Genomic DNA, 18,912 nt, shown 5'->3' on the forward strand with positions numbered 1-18,912 from the left:
CGGCCCGGCTCCGAGCCCCGCTCCGAGCGCGCCCTCGGCCGTGTGCCAACGAGCCCCGAAGCGCACCTGGGGCACTGGCCCCGGCTCTCCTCCTACAGCTCCATTTGCGCGGACTCGATGAGCTTAGGAAACAGCTCCGAGTCAGCCAGTCCCCCCCAGGACCGAGCACCGCCGTGGCACGTGCAGTCTCTCCCCAGACAGCTCCCACTCCATTTATTCACTCCCTGCTCCCCCGCAGGCCCAGGCGCCCCACGCCGCTCGCCAGGGCAGCATAACGTAACGGGGCAGCCGCGGCGGCGCGGCGCCATTGATAACCCGTCGCGGGGCAGCGCTGGCCCGGCCGCCCACGGAGGTTCCGCGCTGCGGCTCCAACACCGCCCCTCGTGCCCAGCGAGCGCCCGGGGCTCGGCCGGGCCGGCCGCGNGGCCGCGGCCGCGCCGGGGGCCATGAGCGCGGCGGAGCGCGGCGAGCCCGGGGTGGGGCGGCTCTCGCGAGAACCGCGCCGGCGGCCATTTTACCATGGATTGGCGGCGGGGCGGGGCCGCGGCGCTGCCCGCGGGAGCGGAGGAGCTGGAAGCGGAGGAAGAGGAGGAGGAGGTGGAAGAAGAAGAGGAAGAAGAAGAGGAGGAAGAAGAAGAAGAAGAGGAGCAGGAGGAGGAGAAGAAGGGGGAGGATGAGCCGCGGGCGTCCCCCCGCCTCCCGCTGCTACTGACGACGGCGCTCGGTTCAGCCTGCTGCGGGCTCCGCGCCGCGCCACCGGCCATGGTGCCCAGCGAGGAGAACCAGCTCGTCCCCAAAGAGGTGAGGCGGCACATGGAGGCGGCGGGCGGGAGGCCCGGGCAGCGGCGCCGCCCGAGGAAGGAGCGGAGGAGGCCCGGCCCGGCCCGGCCTGGCTCGGCTCCGCTCCCTCCCGGCGCGGCCCGGCGGGCGCGGGCCTGTCTTTGTGCCGGGCCGGGGGTGATGGTGGTGCGCGGCTGAAGGGGCTGGCCAGGGAAGGAGGAGGAGGCTGGGCTGAGCCCGGGCTGCGCAGGGCGGCAGGCTGCACCTGTCCGTGCCGCGGCGTGCCGGAGCCCGCCTGCGCGGCCGGGCCGGGCCGGGCCGGTGTCTCGAGCGGCAGAGCCGGGAGCCGGCCCCGGCAGCCAGGCGGGCTCGGCCGAGGCGCGGCTCCGCGCTCCTGGAGCGGGGCAGAGCGGGCGGCCGTGCCCGCGGTGCCTGCCCGAGGGAACGGGTTGAGCAGCGGCTTGTTTCCTCTCTTCTGGGCCCCTCATCTCTCCCCTGCTGTAGGGAGAAGGGAAAGGCTTGGTTTTGGCCATAGGCTAGAGATAAGAGCCCGAGTGAAAGAGGAAGGCGAAGCCTCTGTCCTGCAGCGATAGGCGAATGACACGTGTCAAGTTGGAGCGATACTGTGCAGAGGAAGGAGTTCGAGTGATGGCGTGAAATGTTTGGAAACAGCTACTGGTAGGGTAGTATCAGCAGAAACTCAGTTTCGTGAGCAGGTATACATTTTGCCAACTTTTCGGACAGTTTTGCAGTTCTGATAAATGACTCCAACCCTTCCCGAAGTTTTCGTCCGACGTCAGTGCTGGTTACGTTTACCTGTTCCGTCCTGTGTTCTTACGGGAAGCTTTGTCGGGCAAGGCCTTCGTTTTCGTGGAGCTTAGCAAAATGAGGTGCTGATCCTTACATGGTATTCTTGAGTAGATCTGGGAAGCAAATAACAGCACTGAATATTAGAAACAATTTTTTGTGCAAGCAATTGTGCATGTAAACACAGGATATATGTAGGAAAAGGGTAACTTTACCTTGTTTACTTTCATAAAATACTGAGGTTTAAAGGACTACATTTTGTCTTTTTACAGGAAAGTGAATCTCCAGAAACTTTAAAAAAGAGATGGAATGTAGTAGCTAATATACTTAAATATTAGCTTTTAACAAAAATCTTCAAAAATATAAAACCAGCATCAGAAGACAGAGTAGCTGATTTACTTAAAGGTTTCGTTTTGGAACCAAAGAAACAGATAATGAATAGTGGCAAGAGAAACATTGTGGCAGTAGCTGTAGTTAAGTGGAATAGACAAGATATTAATAAAAGTAGCTAGCCAAGGCTGTGTCTTTAGTTATATGTATTAATAGTATCCCCCTTGGCTTTAGAGTTGTATTCAGAATATACTTATGATTCAGATGTGTATTTTTAACTGACTCATTGGAGGAGGCTTTTGAATGCACTTTTATCTGCAGGGGGGGAAGTATGGGGAAAGGAAGATGAATATATGTGATTATAGACATGGGTATCTTAAACAAACTGTGAAATCTATAAACTTTGTACATTGATAGTGCTAGCAGGAGGAGTTGTTTTTTCTCAGCAAGTATTGTCAAGTTCTTTGTTGTGTCTCTTTGTGTTTTTAAGGTAAATGAAACTGAACAGAATATTAATGAAATCAAATTGAGAAAGAAAACAGATGAACTATTTGTGTTAAGCCCATCTGGTCATATCTATATATATGTTGTAACAAAGGTTTGTCTTCAACTTTTCCAGTGTTTTTCAGTATATCCTAATTTTTTTTAGTGACAGGGAGTTTTAACAAATGTTACACTGCAGCATTCCCATTAAGTCTTTCTGAGATTCATTAATAGTCCCATTGCAGAGAACACTGAGTTATGGGTAAACAGCATTCTCCAAGTCTCTGAGTTCTCAACAGCCTGCTCCTAAATATTCCTATTATGCCCCTAGGAGCAGTTGGAGGCAAAGCAGATCGTTTGGAGTTTCAGCTGTGCCCTCCAGGGATGGATAGAGGATCACAGTTCATGCTTGTGTCCCTTCCTGGTGGGCTGGGTGGTATCACTCGTGCAGCTCACTGTCTGTGCTGCTTCAGAGATTTCAGCTGGGCTCTGAACCAGCATCTGCTAAAGATGAGCACGCAACCAGATTTGCCTTGGCATTCCAGTGTGAAAGAACGAGCAGAAATGTAATGATGTTTGCTTTAGGCTGGTTTAGGGAATGACTAATCATCCAAAGCAGTGGATGGGAAAGGATTTTGGTTCTTGTCTATGAGTTAGTGATGCCTTGGTAGATAAGTGGTAGGAGGTGTCTCTGACACTACCAGTCTGTGTGTGGTAGAGTGGAAGGATGGGTATTAAGTTGATTAAGAGTCTTCAATTTGTGTTTTTATCCATATTTTGTGTATTAACAGGAGTTCACATTACTGTTTGCAAAGAAGAATTGGTAGGATTTTTTCATTAGGTTTTGTAAGTACTGCTATGTTTTCATGGATACAAAGTGGATACAAAGGTTCGTCTTTATTAGTCTCTTATGACAATTTTCTTTTGGACATTGCATAGCTTCAGCTGCATCTCTGAAGTCCAAGTAATCAGGGCCTTGTTGTTTTCTCTTGCTCATAACTTTGGGACAAAGTTCGTTTTCCTTTGGAAGAGATGTATGAAAGCAGTTTATAATAAACCAGTTTTGGGATTTCTTTTTGCATAAAGATTTTTGCCTGGGCTAGGCAGGTTCTTAGTAAGTTCATTCTTGTGTCCCTACTGCTGCCTAAAGCTTTCCCAGCTGTTCCTGTAGTAGTGTGACCAGTAATTCCTAATGGAAGAATCCCTGTTCACTGCATCTGGGAACCAGTGTGAACTGGTTCCTGTTCCTTTTCCTTCCTTCCTTTTCCTAATGCTCAATTACTTTTGTTTTCTTCACTTATAAGATGAAAAGATTCAATTCAGTGTTCCGTTGTATCCAGTAAACAGAAGACACCGAGTACATTGCTGTATCCTGGTAGCAGAATTTGAGTATATTCTGTAAAAATTGCTGTATTAATAGGTGTGTGTTTTTACCCAGTAACCCTGGGAAGGGAGGGTGAATAGTATGAGTAAGATAAATATGGAAATAAGAAAATGATGCTATCAGAAGGGAAAACATTTCTGTGGCTCTCACTGTTTCTTACAGGAAAAATTGACTTGAAACTTATACCTCAAATAGAAAATAAAACTATTCTTATCAACACAGTTGGTGAGAAAGATGCCTATGTGTGTTTACTGGTAATATAAGTGAACTTTACAAAGATTTATCTTGAAAATCAAGATGCATGAGAACTTAGTGAGTATTGGTCAAAATATGAGAAGTGTGTTCTGCTATGAGGTTTTTGAAGTGTCTGCGCTACTGATTAAATAAATGCTGTGCAGATACTTTTCCAACATGTTCCAGCATGAACTACCTAAAGTACACCTGTCAGAATAAATAAATATATATATGTATTATATGTACTTGCTGCCATTAAATTGAGCAAGGTGGTGTGAGTTCTTTCTCAGCTCACTAATGTGAGTCTTTTCATCCCTACCCTAATGAATCCATTTTAGTCTTCTGCCCTGAACAAATCAAATGTGTCTCTTGATGGATATCATTCTGACTTCCTCATTAGAAGAGTGGGAATCTGATTAAGATATTTTGCAATTCTCTTTGGTAAAGGGATGCTGTTCTTTTCAGTGCTGATGACATCCTTGTGTTTTTCATTCCCATGTATCAAAAGAGTCTACAAGTGCTTACAGCTTGCATAATTTATCAGTTTCTCCTGCTTTCCTTCTTGTTTGCTCCATTAGAAAACATAAAGGAATGAATGTGACAACTAGAGAAACTGACTAATTCATTGACTGAGAAGGTATTTCGGAAATCAAATTTAGGAAACGAACAGAAAATCCACATGGAAGTCCACCAAATAATTTTGTTTCTTGCAAACAGGCACTTTCTGAATGATGTTCATGTAGTTATTGAGTTTGGTGAATAAAGCTTGGAGTAGAATTCAAGTGCTTTCCCTGCATTTTACCAGCTATTGGGCTTCCCAGTTAGTGTTTACTTTCCCTTGCTATCATCTGGGTATTTCATCTGCAGCAGAGAAAGATGATCAGGATAATGAAGTATCAGCACCTCCAGATCATCTGATGAAGTGTTTTTGCCTGAGAAGTACCAGCTGCCTGATGGGCACCACTTGGTACTGGAGCCTCAGACTGTGAATGCTGCTGGTGGAAGTTACTACTCAGGAGAATAATCTGACAGCTAAATAACTAAATGCTTCTTTGTTTTTCCTGCAGTGATACTTTTGAACACCACCACAAACAATAAATGCCATTTTATGTCATTACTGTTTTGTGTGTCACTGGTGATTAAAATTTCAGAATCAAAAGCATCAGTAGTGAAAGTAGAAAACCATAATATTTTTTGGTGCCATTTTCTCTTCTTTTTAAAACCTGTGGATATAATCAAGGCAGCCCTGCATTATAGTTTTAAAATGTTAGTTGTACAAACACACACATACCGATTAAAATTATTATTGTGCTGCCTCTTTTTCTGATAGAATGTAGCAATATCAATATAAGGTTAAAACTTGTGGTGATTTACTGAAATAAACCAGTACCTTGTATTTGTGCTACCTTTGAATGACGTGTTTCAGTCTTGTCAGAATTAAACGGGAGTGGGAGAAGGGTTTTGTTTTAAATCTTCCCCCCCAGTATGTTACAACTGGTACTGTAATGCACTGTATTATGTACAAATGTTCATATATATTCATAAATGTTCATCTGTTCATAAATGTTCACAGCTTCACTCTTTTTGTTGTGTTTGAAAATATGTTGGGTTTTATCTGAGAGAATAAAGGTGAAAGTTACATCTGTAGAAAATGGAGTGATGGAGTTACATGTACATATTCAGCCTTTTTATCCAGTTTGATAAAGTTTTTAATTCCTTTGTGAACATTTAAAGCTGCTATTTTATACTTTGCCCTTTAAGATTTAATGCGGTGTACCTTTGGGTGGGCTGCTATTTAGCATCTTGTTATTTTTCTTGTCTTGAATTAAATATTCGCAAAACAATGCCACTAGTTACTAAAGAACTGATAATTGTGAACTTCTAGTAAGTCACAGAATTTTTTTGTGGAGCTCTGATAGAATAACAATGAACTTGACCACAGTTTTAGCCACTGTGAAATGCTGGGATTTTTATTTTCTTTGGTTTTTGCAATGCTTGGCATGTAGTCAGCTTGCACTGAGCAAATGCTCTTGCACAGCATTGGCAGATGAAATAATTTCTAAAAAGGATGTTGTGCATGTTCTAAAAATACTGAGGGGTGAAATTGGTACAGATCATTTGATTCAATATAATTGTTGAGATTGTGATCACAAGGATGCTTTAGGTGCTTCTAAAAAATGGCAACAGATTATTTTTAGATTGGCATTTCTGTGAATAGCTTAGAGCTGGGTATCGTGCTGCAGTTCAGGTGTAGCTTCTCGATAAGCACATGTGATGAAAGCTGCCTCAGTAACATGAGCAAGTGTGCCTGAATTCCTGAGGATTGGGGAATGCTCTGGTTTTGGAGCTTCAGGAGAAATATGTTTGGTACAGTGTGAAAGTTTTCCCAGTAAATAATGTCTGAACGTGTAAATAGCATTTTCTGAAGTTTGGCAGCGTACTACAGGAGCCAAAGGAATGGAAGGCAGCCATGCTCACTTATTTGTGTGGGTATTGGGTTGAGATCAGCAACAGTGAAGGAAAAGAAAAAATAGCAGGTACAGAAACTCTTATGTAGTGCCTTTTTTTTTTGTTCGTCAGTTTATATATGGAAAAATTGTCTAGGTCCTTTCTCACATAGACATTGTCATCCCTGTTCCTTCTGTGGGGTCCTGTGCAGTCCTGTGTTCTCCCTGGAGCCCTTGGTGGCAGAGTTTATGTCCAAGTGCTTCCATTCTGAGCTGGACCCTTCATTCTGTGCAGAATTCCCGGAGAGCTGCACAAAGAATGCCTGCTAACACACCTCACTGTTCGCTTTCTACCTTTCCTTCCCCAACAGCATCTGGACAGCTTAAAATTAGACAGCTGTTAAAGAATTAAAAACTATGCCTATAGTCCTGTTTTAATGTCTGAACTGTACAGGATTTTCATTTTTTAGCGTCCATGTCTGTTGGTGATTTTGTAGGGAAGTAAACCTTCATTTCAAAATTCTCCGTGAAGAGAAAATTCTTCTGAGTACTGGTTTTGCTCAGACTCTTAATTTGTTTTTATGCTAATGTTGCATTTGTAATTCAATCCAGCAGAAAGTTCTTCAGAATAGGAGCAGCAAAGGAAAATGTTTCCATAAAATTCATACTTGAAGAAATGAAGGGTGAATTCTGCCATTATTCTGCAACTCTCAGTAGGAGACAAATGTTGCAAGTACCGAATAATATATAAAAGTGTAGTAAGTGTCTTGTGTTCTCATATCCCTTTTCTTAGCTTTTATAGGTTTTGTTTTTTAAGGAAAGCCAAGGAGCATGCTGATTAGGAGGGTGGAGGGAAGTTACAAGCAAAGGAAGCTGTATAAAAATGAGGTTGTTTCAGATCTGAGTGTAAAGGTTATACTGTAATAAATGTAGAGAGCCTGGCAGATAAATTGTGAATGTAGAGAACTTCATTGACATTTAATTCTCACAATTGTTTTAGTGTGAGAATTAAAGTTCAATTAAAATTTAAATTGAAGTTAAAACTTTACAAGTTCAACAGTTTGGGCCAGAGGAAAATAGGATCAGCTGAAATTAAAGCTTTTAAGAGTAAGAGAGTGAAATACAACGTCTAGTGAGATAGGTACAGATACTTAAACTATTCTTTGTTACCCCTGAAGAAAACTTTGTTCTTGTGTGATGTGCAGGTATGACCAGGAAATACTTGCACACTTTTGTTATTGACAGCTGCTTTGTTTGACTTTTTTTAAGGGAAGTAATTAATCTTTAATCACCTTAATTTACCATATTTAAAAGACCATAAGGCGATAAGTGTAACAAGACTGGTTCTTCAGGATGTCCTTAGTAAGACATTTTCCAGTCTTACTTTAAATATGAAAAATACCTTCTGTAAAACTGAAAAGTGGATCTTTGGGTCTCTAGTTCATCTCTCCCCAGATGTGTATCCCCTTACACTATATCTTTTTCTATAGTCTTTGGAACAGCCTCCAGCCTTGTACTTATTTCTGGCCCCATCCCAACTTTTTTTGTCATTCTGTTCTTTTGTTAGTGTTTTTTACAAATGACCCGGTAATACACAGCAGTAGGAACAAACTCTCAAAGGGAAACACTAACCTCATAACACACTCTTTATTTCTGAAGCATAGGGTTATTTTTGGACGTGTTTGGAAAGTTGGATATAGTAGACTTTGAAGTGTATATGTATTATAAAAATAATTTGTCCCTGTGCATTTTCCAGGAGTGACAGTTGACAGCTGGCATGCAGCTGATTCAGTGAGGTAGCACTTCCAATTCTTTTTAACTAAAATTTTGTTAATAAGGAAGCATTTCTGAGAACGTGCCTTTGAAAACAATAATAATCTACACAAGACAGAGAAGAGAGTAAAACATACACCCTGTTTTCCAAAGGGAACAAGATCACAGAGGCTCAGTTACAGAACTGATTTTGTACCTCCTCCCTTAATCGGATCATCCCTCATAGGGAGAGCATTTGTAGGGTTCACTTAGCATGGGTGTCCGTGTGGCCCCCCTGGGTTGGCCATGGCCGTGGGTGTCCGTGTGGCCCCCCGGGTTGGCCATGGCCGTGGGTGTCAGTGTGGCACACCTGCCCTCTGGGATCTGCAGCGTTACCACTGCTGTACCCGCAGCAGCTGGCAGACACAGCGAGCTGGGCATGCAGGCAGGAGCAATGGCATTGCCACAGCAGTGACATTTTTTGCTCTTCTAGGCCTTTCCAAAGAGAAGGGGGAGTTACTCCTCTTGTCCTGTGAGCAGCACTGCCATTCACAGACTCAGACCCTACGTAAGGATGGAGGGTCTCATTGCAGTCTCTTAGGATACCACAGAAAGCTGTAGTTATGTCCAGGTGGCATTGGTATTTAGTGATGTAAGCACTATTGCATATAATATATGCATTTAAAATATTGCTACTACTTCTCTGCTGGTACTGTTAACTCCCCTGAAAACTCCCCAGCAAACCAGGAAGGCGGTAAAGGTCCAATTATTAGGAAAATGGTCAGAGTCAGGATGTATATTCTTGAATTTTGATGTATTTTAGGCTGGTTGTGAAGCAGTTTTTTTCCTTACTTATAAAGAGACAGAAGATGTCTGTTTAGTTTCACTAGCTTCACAACATTCTTGTTGGGTTTTGCCTGAAATACTCCAGGTATAATGAAGAATTCAAAGGTGAGGATAAAGTATGTTGTTGAGGTACTCACAAACCTGATACTTTAAAATCAGTCAGATTCAAGATTAAACAATTGTGTTTAAAGGTTGTTCAGAATTTTTTTTTGCTTCAGAAAATGTTCCAACACACAACATATCAAGCTAACAGCTCAAAATTACTCTGTTTAAGACCTTCTGGGATCTGTGTTTTAAAAAGTGTATTCAGTTTGCCACAAGTGTGCTATAAAATAGGTCTTCTTAATTGTTTTGGTTCAGGCGTTTGTAACAGGATTCTAAGTGTACTGTTCTCTCTTTAACTCAGACTGGGCTGCAGCAAAGCGCCTGTGCTGAGTAACAAACATCTCTGTGCTCTGACAGGATTAGTTTAGTAACGTGTATTTCAAAAAGAAGGTGCTTCTTTCCTCTCAAATAAAGCCCGATGTGAGTCCGAGACCACCTGCTCAATGCTTCCTTCATTATGAGGACCTTTATCACCCTGTGTTCACCTGCCAGGGGAGAGACCCTTCTTACCTGGCTGCACCAGGGAAGTTGGCCTCTAAAAAGAGCTTCCTTGGGCTTAGAAAAAAACATGGAGCGTGAGTAGCTCTGCTGGGGGTAAAAGGGGGTGTTGGGTTGTAGGGACTCTCTGGAGTCTGTGGTTCAAAAGCACAGGGTGCAAAGAGGAGAAATGGTGGGAATGGGTGGAAATGATACCGCAGTGCTCACTGAGTGTTCTCCCCTTATTTGCTGTGTGTTGGAAGGCTCTTTGATCTTGCATTTTCTGCAGGAAGCAGTGCTGTCAACATGTATCCAGTGCAGCGTAATGGACTGGACCTCTCGAAATAGGTAGAAGAATGCCTAAATTGTGGTTGTGGGTTCTCAAGGAGCTGATTTGATAGTATTTGGTCATTGCTGAGAGAGAAACATTCAGACACTAACAATGGTTCAGCTGAACAGGAGCTTGTTTCAACTATGTGATTATACTTCAGAAGTAAAAGATGCAGATGCAGACTGCTTGTGTGTCATTGAAGGTCCCAGATTTCACTTATCCTTGTAATTGCTAGAAGTGTGCATCCAGTCATTTACACAGACCAGGAATGTGCACCCTAGAGTTTGCCCAGCAGTGATGTGACTGGCAGTAGTCACTTATGTGCACTTAATAGGGGAGTCTGAAGTTGCTGAAGCTACACTAGGTTTGAGAATTGCTGTTTTAGGCTTAATCATCCAAATAATTCTGTGAATGTGAGCTTGATGTCTGCTGCTTGCTACTGATCTCTTTGTCTTTCCTTTGTACTGCAGTGATTTGTGAGAATTATTTACGGGGTGTGGACATGTAGAGTCTTCTCCAGTGGTGATCCTTTTAAGTCTCAATAGGCCATTAAATTTACTTGGCAGTAAAACCTCACACATCTATTGGTTCAACTCGTGACCTGGAATTTGGAAATATTGGGTAGAATCTGTATGAAGTTTGACCTTAGTTTTAGTTTTTGCTTTCAGTCTCTGGAAGTAATTTTATAAAAATGAAGCTGGAGTTAAAATAGTGAAATGCTGCTATAGAAGTTTAATTAGCTCAGTGATTCAAAGCTGAAAAATAGCAAGCCACATCTAAATGCAGTGTTAAAACCACTGCAGTTGTACATTTGAATATTGTTGTGACAGATCTAGTAACACTCTATTTTTATTGTTCCTTTATTTTCAACAAATACAGAACCTATATGGTCAAAGCAAATGTCTGTCTTGCAGATGGCACTAATAACAATGCTGCCTTTGTATATACAGAAATACAGCTTGAATTGCTTCAGTGCAACAACATGCTTTATGCTCTGCATCTTACAGGTGCAGATCTTTCATGGAAAAAAAGATGAAATACGTTTTAGAAGGTACATGGGGTGTGAGTTTTGTGTAGCATGGCCCTCTAGAATGTCCACCCAGGTCAGACCTGTGTGTTGATTGCATGTTCCTGTTGTAGGCCTGGTCTAATAGTCAGAAATCTTCTACATGCAGTTTTATCATCATCACCTTTCTAGAAATGGAGCAGTGTAAAGGGCCATAGAATGGGGTGGGTTGGGAGGGACCTTTAATATCCTCTAGTTCCACACTCCTGCCATGAGCAAGGACACCTTCCACAAGAGCTGGTCACTCAGGGCCCCATCCAGCCTGGCTGTGAACACTTCCAGGATGGGGCATTTCACAACTTCCCCGGGTGAACTGTGCCAGTGCCTTGCCACCATCATGTAAACAATTCCTTCCATATATCTATGTGCCCTTTCACCTTTCAATGTGAACCTGTTAGTCCTTGTCTTGCCACTACGGTTCCTGCTGAGCAGTTCTCTCTGGCTTCCTTGTGTGCCCTTCAGATACTGCTGCTATGAGGTCTTCGTGCAGCTTGCTCTTCTCCAGGCTGAACAGCCCCAGCTCTGTCAGCCTGTCTTTGTAGAGGAGGTACCCAGACCCCTTATCAACTTCATGTCCCTGCTCTGGACTTGCTCCAGCAGTTCCATGTCCTCCTTACGCTGTGGGCACCAGAAATGTCCCCAGCACTCGGGGTGGGGGCTCATGAGGGCAGAGTGGAGTCCCCTGACCTGCTGGTTGCACTCCATTTGATGCAGCCCAGGATACATTTGGCTTTCTGGGCTGCTAGCTCGCACTGCTGGCTCATAGTAAGTTTTTCATCAGCCATCACCCCCAAGTACTTCTCAGAGCTGCTCTCAATCACCTCTGCACAGCCTCTAGGTGTGTTTGGCATTGCCTCAACTCAGATGTAGGACCTTGCACTTTGCTTTGTTGAACTTCATGAGGTCACACAGCCACACCTCTCCAGCTGTCAGTGTCCCTCAGGATGTCATCTTTTCCATCCAGCATGTTGACAGCACCAACAGCTTATTGTCATCAGCAGACTTGCTGAGGATGCTCTCCATCCCACAGGATTCCCACCCTCAGCAAGGTGGAGTGACTTGGGATGAAAGTGTCAGTGTTTCAATATTTTTTTAAAATTACAGTTAACAGTTGAAATTACAATTTCAAATATTTGTTGACCAAAATATTAGCCTGAGAAGACTTCTGTGCTAAAATAATTGTAGGATGATTTTGTGAATTATAGCCTTAATTAACAGTCTGCATTTGCCTTTTAGGTAATTATGCAGTTGAGGGTCTGCAATTTGTTTTCCTAAGCCACTGGTGACTATGTCACACTTCGGCGAAGTAGCAGCATGGAACTTTGAGTATAAAGCTCTGAGGACTTCTCCCAAGTACTACATAGATGTGCTTGCTACCTGAGTAGTTGCTCTTGCTTCTTACTAGGAAAGGCAGTGATGTGTTTCTGATTTGCCTGTGAATAACGTGTATGTTAATCTGAAAGCCTTGAACTGTGTAGTTAATTGCCTGTTGATTTTGTGAGGTGTAATAAGTAATTGGCTTGGTGCATTCCAGAGTAACTTTTATCAGGGTGAAATTAAGCAAGTGTATAGAAGACCTTTGGTCTCTTAATTGTACCTGAAATACATTTCCATGCTGAGAGGAGCTTTTTTGTAAAATGTAGAATTGCCCTAGTGGTTATCATAAAGTTTATTCAGAGTGTTTGAGTGAACACTTTAATTGAAAAGTAGAGAATGCTGCATTTGAGAGCTGGACACATCCTTGTGATTTCAACAAGGCAGGTGCTGTGTCCTGCACTTGGGTCACAACCCCATGCTTTGCTGCAGGCTTTGGGGAGACTGGCTGGAATGGGGCCCCGTGGAAAAGGACCTGGGGGTGCTCATTGACAGCAGCTGAAGGTAAGGGATTGTTAAGCATTGGAAAGGGCTGCTCAGGGAGGTGGTGGAGTCCCCATCTCTGGAGATGTTCATGAAACAACTGGATGTGGTGCTTTGTGCCCTGGTCTAGTTGACATGGTAATGGTCAGTTAAAGGCTAGACTCAGTGATCATCGAAATCTTTTCCAACCTAAATGGTTTTGTGATTCTGTGACTTGTGATTTGTCTTTTCAGAGAAGCTCTCAGTTATTTCTAAAATTTCTGAACATCATATAAACAGTATAATTTGTAAATCTGATTTGTTTGATCTGTTACATGGAATTTGTTTAGTGAAGTAGCTCTTGAACATCTTACAGCAGACCTTAACTGAAAAAACAAGAACTGAGAACCCAGCACAAGAATATTTTTATAAAATAAGCAATCTGTTGATAGTTCTGTGCAGGTGATACCTGGAGCCTTCCACCTTCCACTGTGTGCACCAAGTCAATAGCACACTACAAAATTACATGTGCCCCTGTGTGTACCAGACTAAGCTTGCCTGTCTCTGGAGAGAAGGAATTCAGGCTGAAGTCAGGGTTTTTTGGAGTCCCTGATTAGGAGGAAAATTGGAAGTCTTAATTAAGTCCTTGACACAGGGTAATGTATTTGATAACAATGAAAATACTACAAACCAGCAGTTTCAGATTTGTGGTTCTGGGACTCCATTAACCTTTGGGTCATTTTAACAAAATGTATATGTCTTTTGATTAAGAGCAGGTAAAACCAGAAGGCAGCAAAACATTTAAATTGTGTGATTTAAATCTGAAATCTCTCAAATCTGAAATTACAGACTGGTGTGTAAAGGAAACTGCTAGACACAGTCTTGTCATATAAAAACTTCCAAATTGGATCTTCAGTACATGAAGAAAAAAATCCTGCCTTATGTGTCATCCTGCTGGGAAATTAAATGCAATAGTCTAATTTGGGCTCTTTTTGTAGGTCATTTGGTGGGGCAAATAGGGCATGTCAGTAAAGATCGTGTCAGTGCTTTTTGTTTTGATAATCCTTACCAAGGGCACAGTTGAAGGAATTTGGAGATCAGTGATGTTTTGAGCATCTTCATTCTCACTTCCTGTTTTTCCTTTCTGGAGAAATACAAAGTGTACCACTTGAGATTCAGAAACTGGTTAATTGGATGTTTAGTTAGAAGACAATTTTGTGCAGTTAATGTTTGTTGTTGAATTTTTGACGATACATCAGAGATACCAGGGCAGGCTTTCTTTAAGAGTGGTAGGAATAAAGTCAGTAACTTAATCTCTTTACTACCTTCAGCTGCGTACTTAAAAATGGGCTCATAATAATAAAACTTCCCTACAGGAAATAATTCAGGTAGAAAAGAACAGTTTCATATGAAACTAGGCAGCTTTATAATTTATAAATACATTAATAAACTGAATTACAGGGTTATATGCTAATTCTACACTTGAACCATTTGAGGTAAAATATTTTCCTATGTCTGTGTCATATTTTAAAGATAATCAAGGAACATGTTAATATGATTCTATATCTTGAATTGTTATTTACATTTTCTTATCCATTCACCTCTTTCTTTATGAGATGTAGTCTGTGTATTATAACTTAACTGACATTGTCTAACACTGCTCCTGTAATAATTTAAATATTAAAATAGGCTATTCCTTCTTGAGTTATTTGGTGAATAGTGTTTCCAAACTCAGTAATGATATTTTTATAGTATAAAGTAAAAGTCAATTTACAACTTTCAGTTATTATGACTTGTTAATTTTGTTTTTATGTACTGTAGGATATGTTTTGGAGTTGCAGACAAAGTATCTTTGCTGAAATGAAGAAGAAGTTTTCACAGGTAGACAGACGAAATCAGCTTTATAAAATGATAACCAAGAAACATAGTAACAGCATGACGCTGTAGCTTCTATTTATTTTAACATAAGCATGAGCTATTGACACTGAACTCGGTGCATGTTCTTGAATACAAAGATGATGTACATATTAAAGTCAGTCTTAATGGTAGCTTCAAACTGAGTTATGTATTGATATGCTTTTACCCTGGTGTGTGAGGCTTTGGCTCTCTGTATCTCTGCATTAAAAAAGGAGTTGTTTTGCTCTTGTAATATATCAGATTATGTAATGGTTTAAATTAATTTCTGTGTTTCTGTTGTGGATTTGGTTTGATAACAGCCTGTCAGAATAGCTGAGGGATCTATCACTGGCCAGTCGTGCTTTTCACGCTATTTCTGTAGTAAAGTAGCCCCAGACAAGGTGTTGGATTGTTGTCTCCTAGTTCAGCTGGTGTGTGTGAATGCTCTTCGTGAGTAGAGTTGGGCTGAGGTTATTTTTGCTTTATCTATTTACTACTAACGCCTTGAAGTGGTGACAGTGTGAATGAATGACAGCTTAATACCCTTTGCTATACTGACCCTGCGTTAAACCAGTTCAGTCTGTCAGAATTACATCTGTGAACAAGGAGAGGATTTGTGTGACGTGCAACATCCAGCAACCCAACCAGCAAATCTTCTGTAATCATCTGTAATTTGTTCCCTTAATGTTATTTCCATCCCTCAGATACTGTGTGCCTAATTATTTCCAGTAGCAACTTTAATGCGAGTCACAACTGATTCACCATCCAGGGTACCAGGAAAAGTGGGAGTGGGAGGAGTTCACTTCCCAGGGAACTCCTGCAGGGAGGAGAGTGTCAGTGTTGGTTTTGTTAAGGCAGTAGCACAAGGAATTGAGTCTCCAGTGGAGAACTGATCATGACATGATTATACATGTCAGCCATCAGGTTACAGCATCAATACAAAATCAGTGTGGGGATAATTACATCCGAATTAACTTCTGTTTTCTGAGATGATCCTGTATGAATAGTAGTAAATGTCTCTTAACCCCCCTGCAGTGTTCTGTAGAGGAGGGTGGGCTCCCACCCAGAGCAAGCCTTTACCATTGCTGAGACACCTGCATGTAGATATGGGTTGATCTTACAGGTTTGTTGGGTCTTCGCTGCTGCTCACCTTCTCAAAGAAAAATAAAAAAAGAAGACCACTGAACAAGCTTTACCTTCTCTTTCCTAACCACACAGTGAAAGTGAGAACGTGCTTCTTCAGAAAAAAAGGAAAAAAAACCCCAAAAAACAACAACAACCAAAAACAAAACAAATAACAAAAACCCCAAACAAACAAAGAAAAAAAAATGCTGTGCTGGGAAATTTCAAGGGAAGAGCCCAAGAAAAGAAATCACTGGTGAAATTTAATTTTAGTCTACTTAAATACAGCCCTGTATGTCTCTGTGGGTGCTGTAGATGAAAGTGAGGATATAATATGTCAAAATTACTTTCACTTCCAAACTCTGTTTTCTTCTTAATGTATAGTTAATGTTTCAGGAATAGTTTTGTGTGTCTTCTTGGAAAGTAATTCGTAAACGTAAAATTCTCCCATAAAGATGAAATGTATGAATTGTTACAGATTTGCTTCAAATAACACTTTGAATCTTTTTGAGCATGCAGTTAATGAAGGCTTCCACACAGGATATTTCATTTGATAAACCTAAAGAAATTGGACTCCAAAGTCTTGAAAAAAATCCCAGTCAAAAGCAAACTAACATCACACAGATTGGGTCAAGGGTGGTTTTATTTGCCTTCCTCTAAGAACTTTTTTGTGACACTGATAGGAATAGATGATGTAGTCAGCTCACATTTTATTCTATCCCTGTGTGAACACTGCCAGCAGATCTTGCAATCCCCTGTAATGAAGGCATGCAGCATCAGCTGGAATGTCTGTGTTCCTTTTCCAAGGGTTTGGTGATGTAAGAGCTCTCAAAAGGGGCTGTACCACTTCGGTGGTGCTCATCTGTGTTGTGAGGCTGGTTGTGTACAAATATGGGGGATTCTACAAAACTGAAGATGTTCAGGTCTTCTTTGTAGTTCTCTGTTCTCTAGAAGCTGCTTGTGATGTGGCTGAGAGTTTGGGCATGAATGTAATTACTGCCATTTGTTGTTCTTATCCACCGAGAATTGTGATAGCACTGCATGTGGATTTTTGCCTTTTTGGATGCTGTGCCTTTAGCCATGGACTGAGATTTGGGCACTCTGGCAATGCATTACTAATGCTTCGGTGTGTTACAGCTTGAAAGGGCTGAGTGCCTGAAGGACTAATTCCTTTTACTTACCTATGAGATGTGTATTTAAATATCAGTTATTCTTGTTCTACAGTTTTGGATAATTAAGATAATTAATTGATTATGCTTAGATTTTTGACTTCCTAGGTTTTTAGTGTTGGAAAATGCTGGGTTTTTTGGCTTACCTGGGTCCAGAAACTTTCATTATTATTCCATTATCACTTTCATCCAAGATCATTGTTCTGATTTCAGATACATTGAAGTTTTTATATAAACACTCTTTACTTTGTCCAGTAGCCATTTGTCAGTGCTAATTTTCTTACTTTGTTCAGGCAGAAAAATATCTCCTGCAACTCATAATCAGGTGGCTTGATTATGAAACTTTTTGTTTAGTGGTCAGCTTCCAGGGTTGCTTGGAGGCCTGCAAATTTTCTGGATTGCATTCCTCAAAGTCACAAAAGGTGTATTCTGCCTCAGCAGGATTTATGATTATGTCAAAGCTGGAAGTGATGATTTAGAAGCCTGTTCCTGATTTTGAAGGAGTCTCCTATGCGGTTGCTGGCTGGAATTCTGCGTGGAACCTGAGTGGTTTCTCTGTCCCCACACTGGAACAAATTCCTTCTTGTTCTATGAAAATGAAGCTTTTTTAATAGATTTTTCAAAACTGGAAGGTTCTTCATTTTCTCATGTTCACTTCAGAAAATAAAGTCCAGTTTTAGGAACCTTAGTTTTTAAAAGTATACTGCATTTTATTGGTGAAGTCTTGTTTTGATTTTTCAGTTAAACTCCTAAATGTTCCTACTTTTTCTCCTGAATTGTTGTGTGCTGTCATTGCAGGCAGAATGTGCTGCTGAGGAGCCCAGGGTGCTGTGCATAATCCAGGACACCACGAATTGCAAGACGGTGAACGAGCGGGTCACCCTGAACCTGCCAGCCTCCACCCCGCTCAGGCGCCTCTTTGAGGACGTGGCTGCCAAAGTGGGCTACGTCACCGGCTCCTTTGATTTGGTGTGGGGCAATGGGGACAGTGTCGCCGACACGGTAGGGCAGCTGAGCTTTCTGCTTCCTCTGCCTAGCCAGCACTTCACAGTACAGAAAACCTCCTTCTGTCTTGCAGGGTGCTGTTTAATTCCTGTTACATTTTGTACTGGGTGCGCCACAGCAGGCTGATGCCACTGTGTTGATTTGGCTGGATTTTAGTCTCAAAGTGTGCTCTTTAATGATACATCTGTTTAATCATTAAACAAAAACTAATATGATCATTCAGATACAATATTAGTTTTTGTTATCAGTATGTATTTTTAATAATAATACCATCAATTTCCTGTAGTCTTGTTTGAGAAATATTTTCTTTTTAGCAGCAGCATGTTGTGTAGTGAGTCCTGATCTTTCTTAGACCTATTTGAATATATTATATTTTTTAAAAATTATTTGTATCACTCCTACGCTTTATTGTAAATCAGTGTTGATTTTAGTTAATATTATTTCTATAGATGCACATAGAAAACTTTCTAAAATTTGTTAAGAAGTAGTCATTAGTTTATTTCAGGTCATGTTTATGCCTGCTGAAAGTAAATTTTTTTTTCTTCTTTTAAAGAAGAAAAGTGTCTGCATGCTATAGAAGACACTGAATAATGTGATGTTCCCAAGAAACTTATGGTGTTTGGCTCCTGAATAGATTAACCAAGTGTTAAGATTAACTAACTGCATTAGAATGTAGTGTTTCTTAAACTGTTCCCAGGTTATTTCAGTACTGATGATGTATGTTTTGTTTACTGGATAATTTTTTATTTTCATGTAGTCTTACTGTGTCAGCTACCACATCAAGCAGTGTACTTGGATGGAATCTGTTAATTGCATATAGATCTGTTTCTAACAAGTGTTGT

The 18,912-nt window shown here is 41.6% G+C and overlaps 1 protein-coding gene across 4 annotated transcripts in view; it reads left to right on the top strand.

Annotated features, from left to right (window-relative positions):
* Window positions 1–498: 498 nt before the first annotated feature.
* The window catches only part of USP47 (ubiquitin specific peptidase 47), a 51,031-nt gene continuing 32,617 nt past the window's right edge, over window positions 499–18,912 (top strand). For 2 of the 4 annotated variants that reach the window (XM_039725167.1, XM_039725168.1), the window contains exons 1-3: window positions 502–801; window positions 14,700–14,759; window positions 17,864–18,067. In XM_039725167.1, the coding sequence (XP_039581101.1) occupies window positions 520–801; window positions 14,700–14,759; window positions 17,864–18,067 (546 nt within the window). In that variant the 5' untranslated portion in view covers window positions 502–519. Of the gene's footprint in view, window positions 802–14,699; window positions 14,760–17,863; window positions 18,068–18,912 lie in introns of all 4 variants that reach the window. The other 2 variants (XM_039725169.1, XM_039725170.1) reach the window with 2 other exon arrangements.

The sequence above is a fragment of the Passer montanus genome, unplaced genomic scaffold (genome assembly GCF_014805655.1).
Source record: "Passer montanus isolate IOZ18808 unplaced genomic scaffold, ASM1480565v1 scaffold54, whole genome shotgun sequence".
Taxonomy (NCBI): domain Eukaryota; kingdom Metazoa; phylum Chordata; class Aves; order Passeriformes; family Passeridae; genus Passer; species Passer montanus.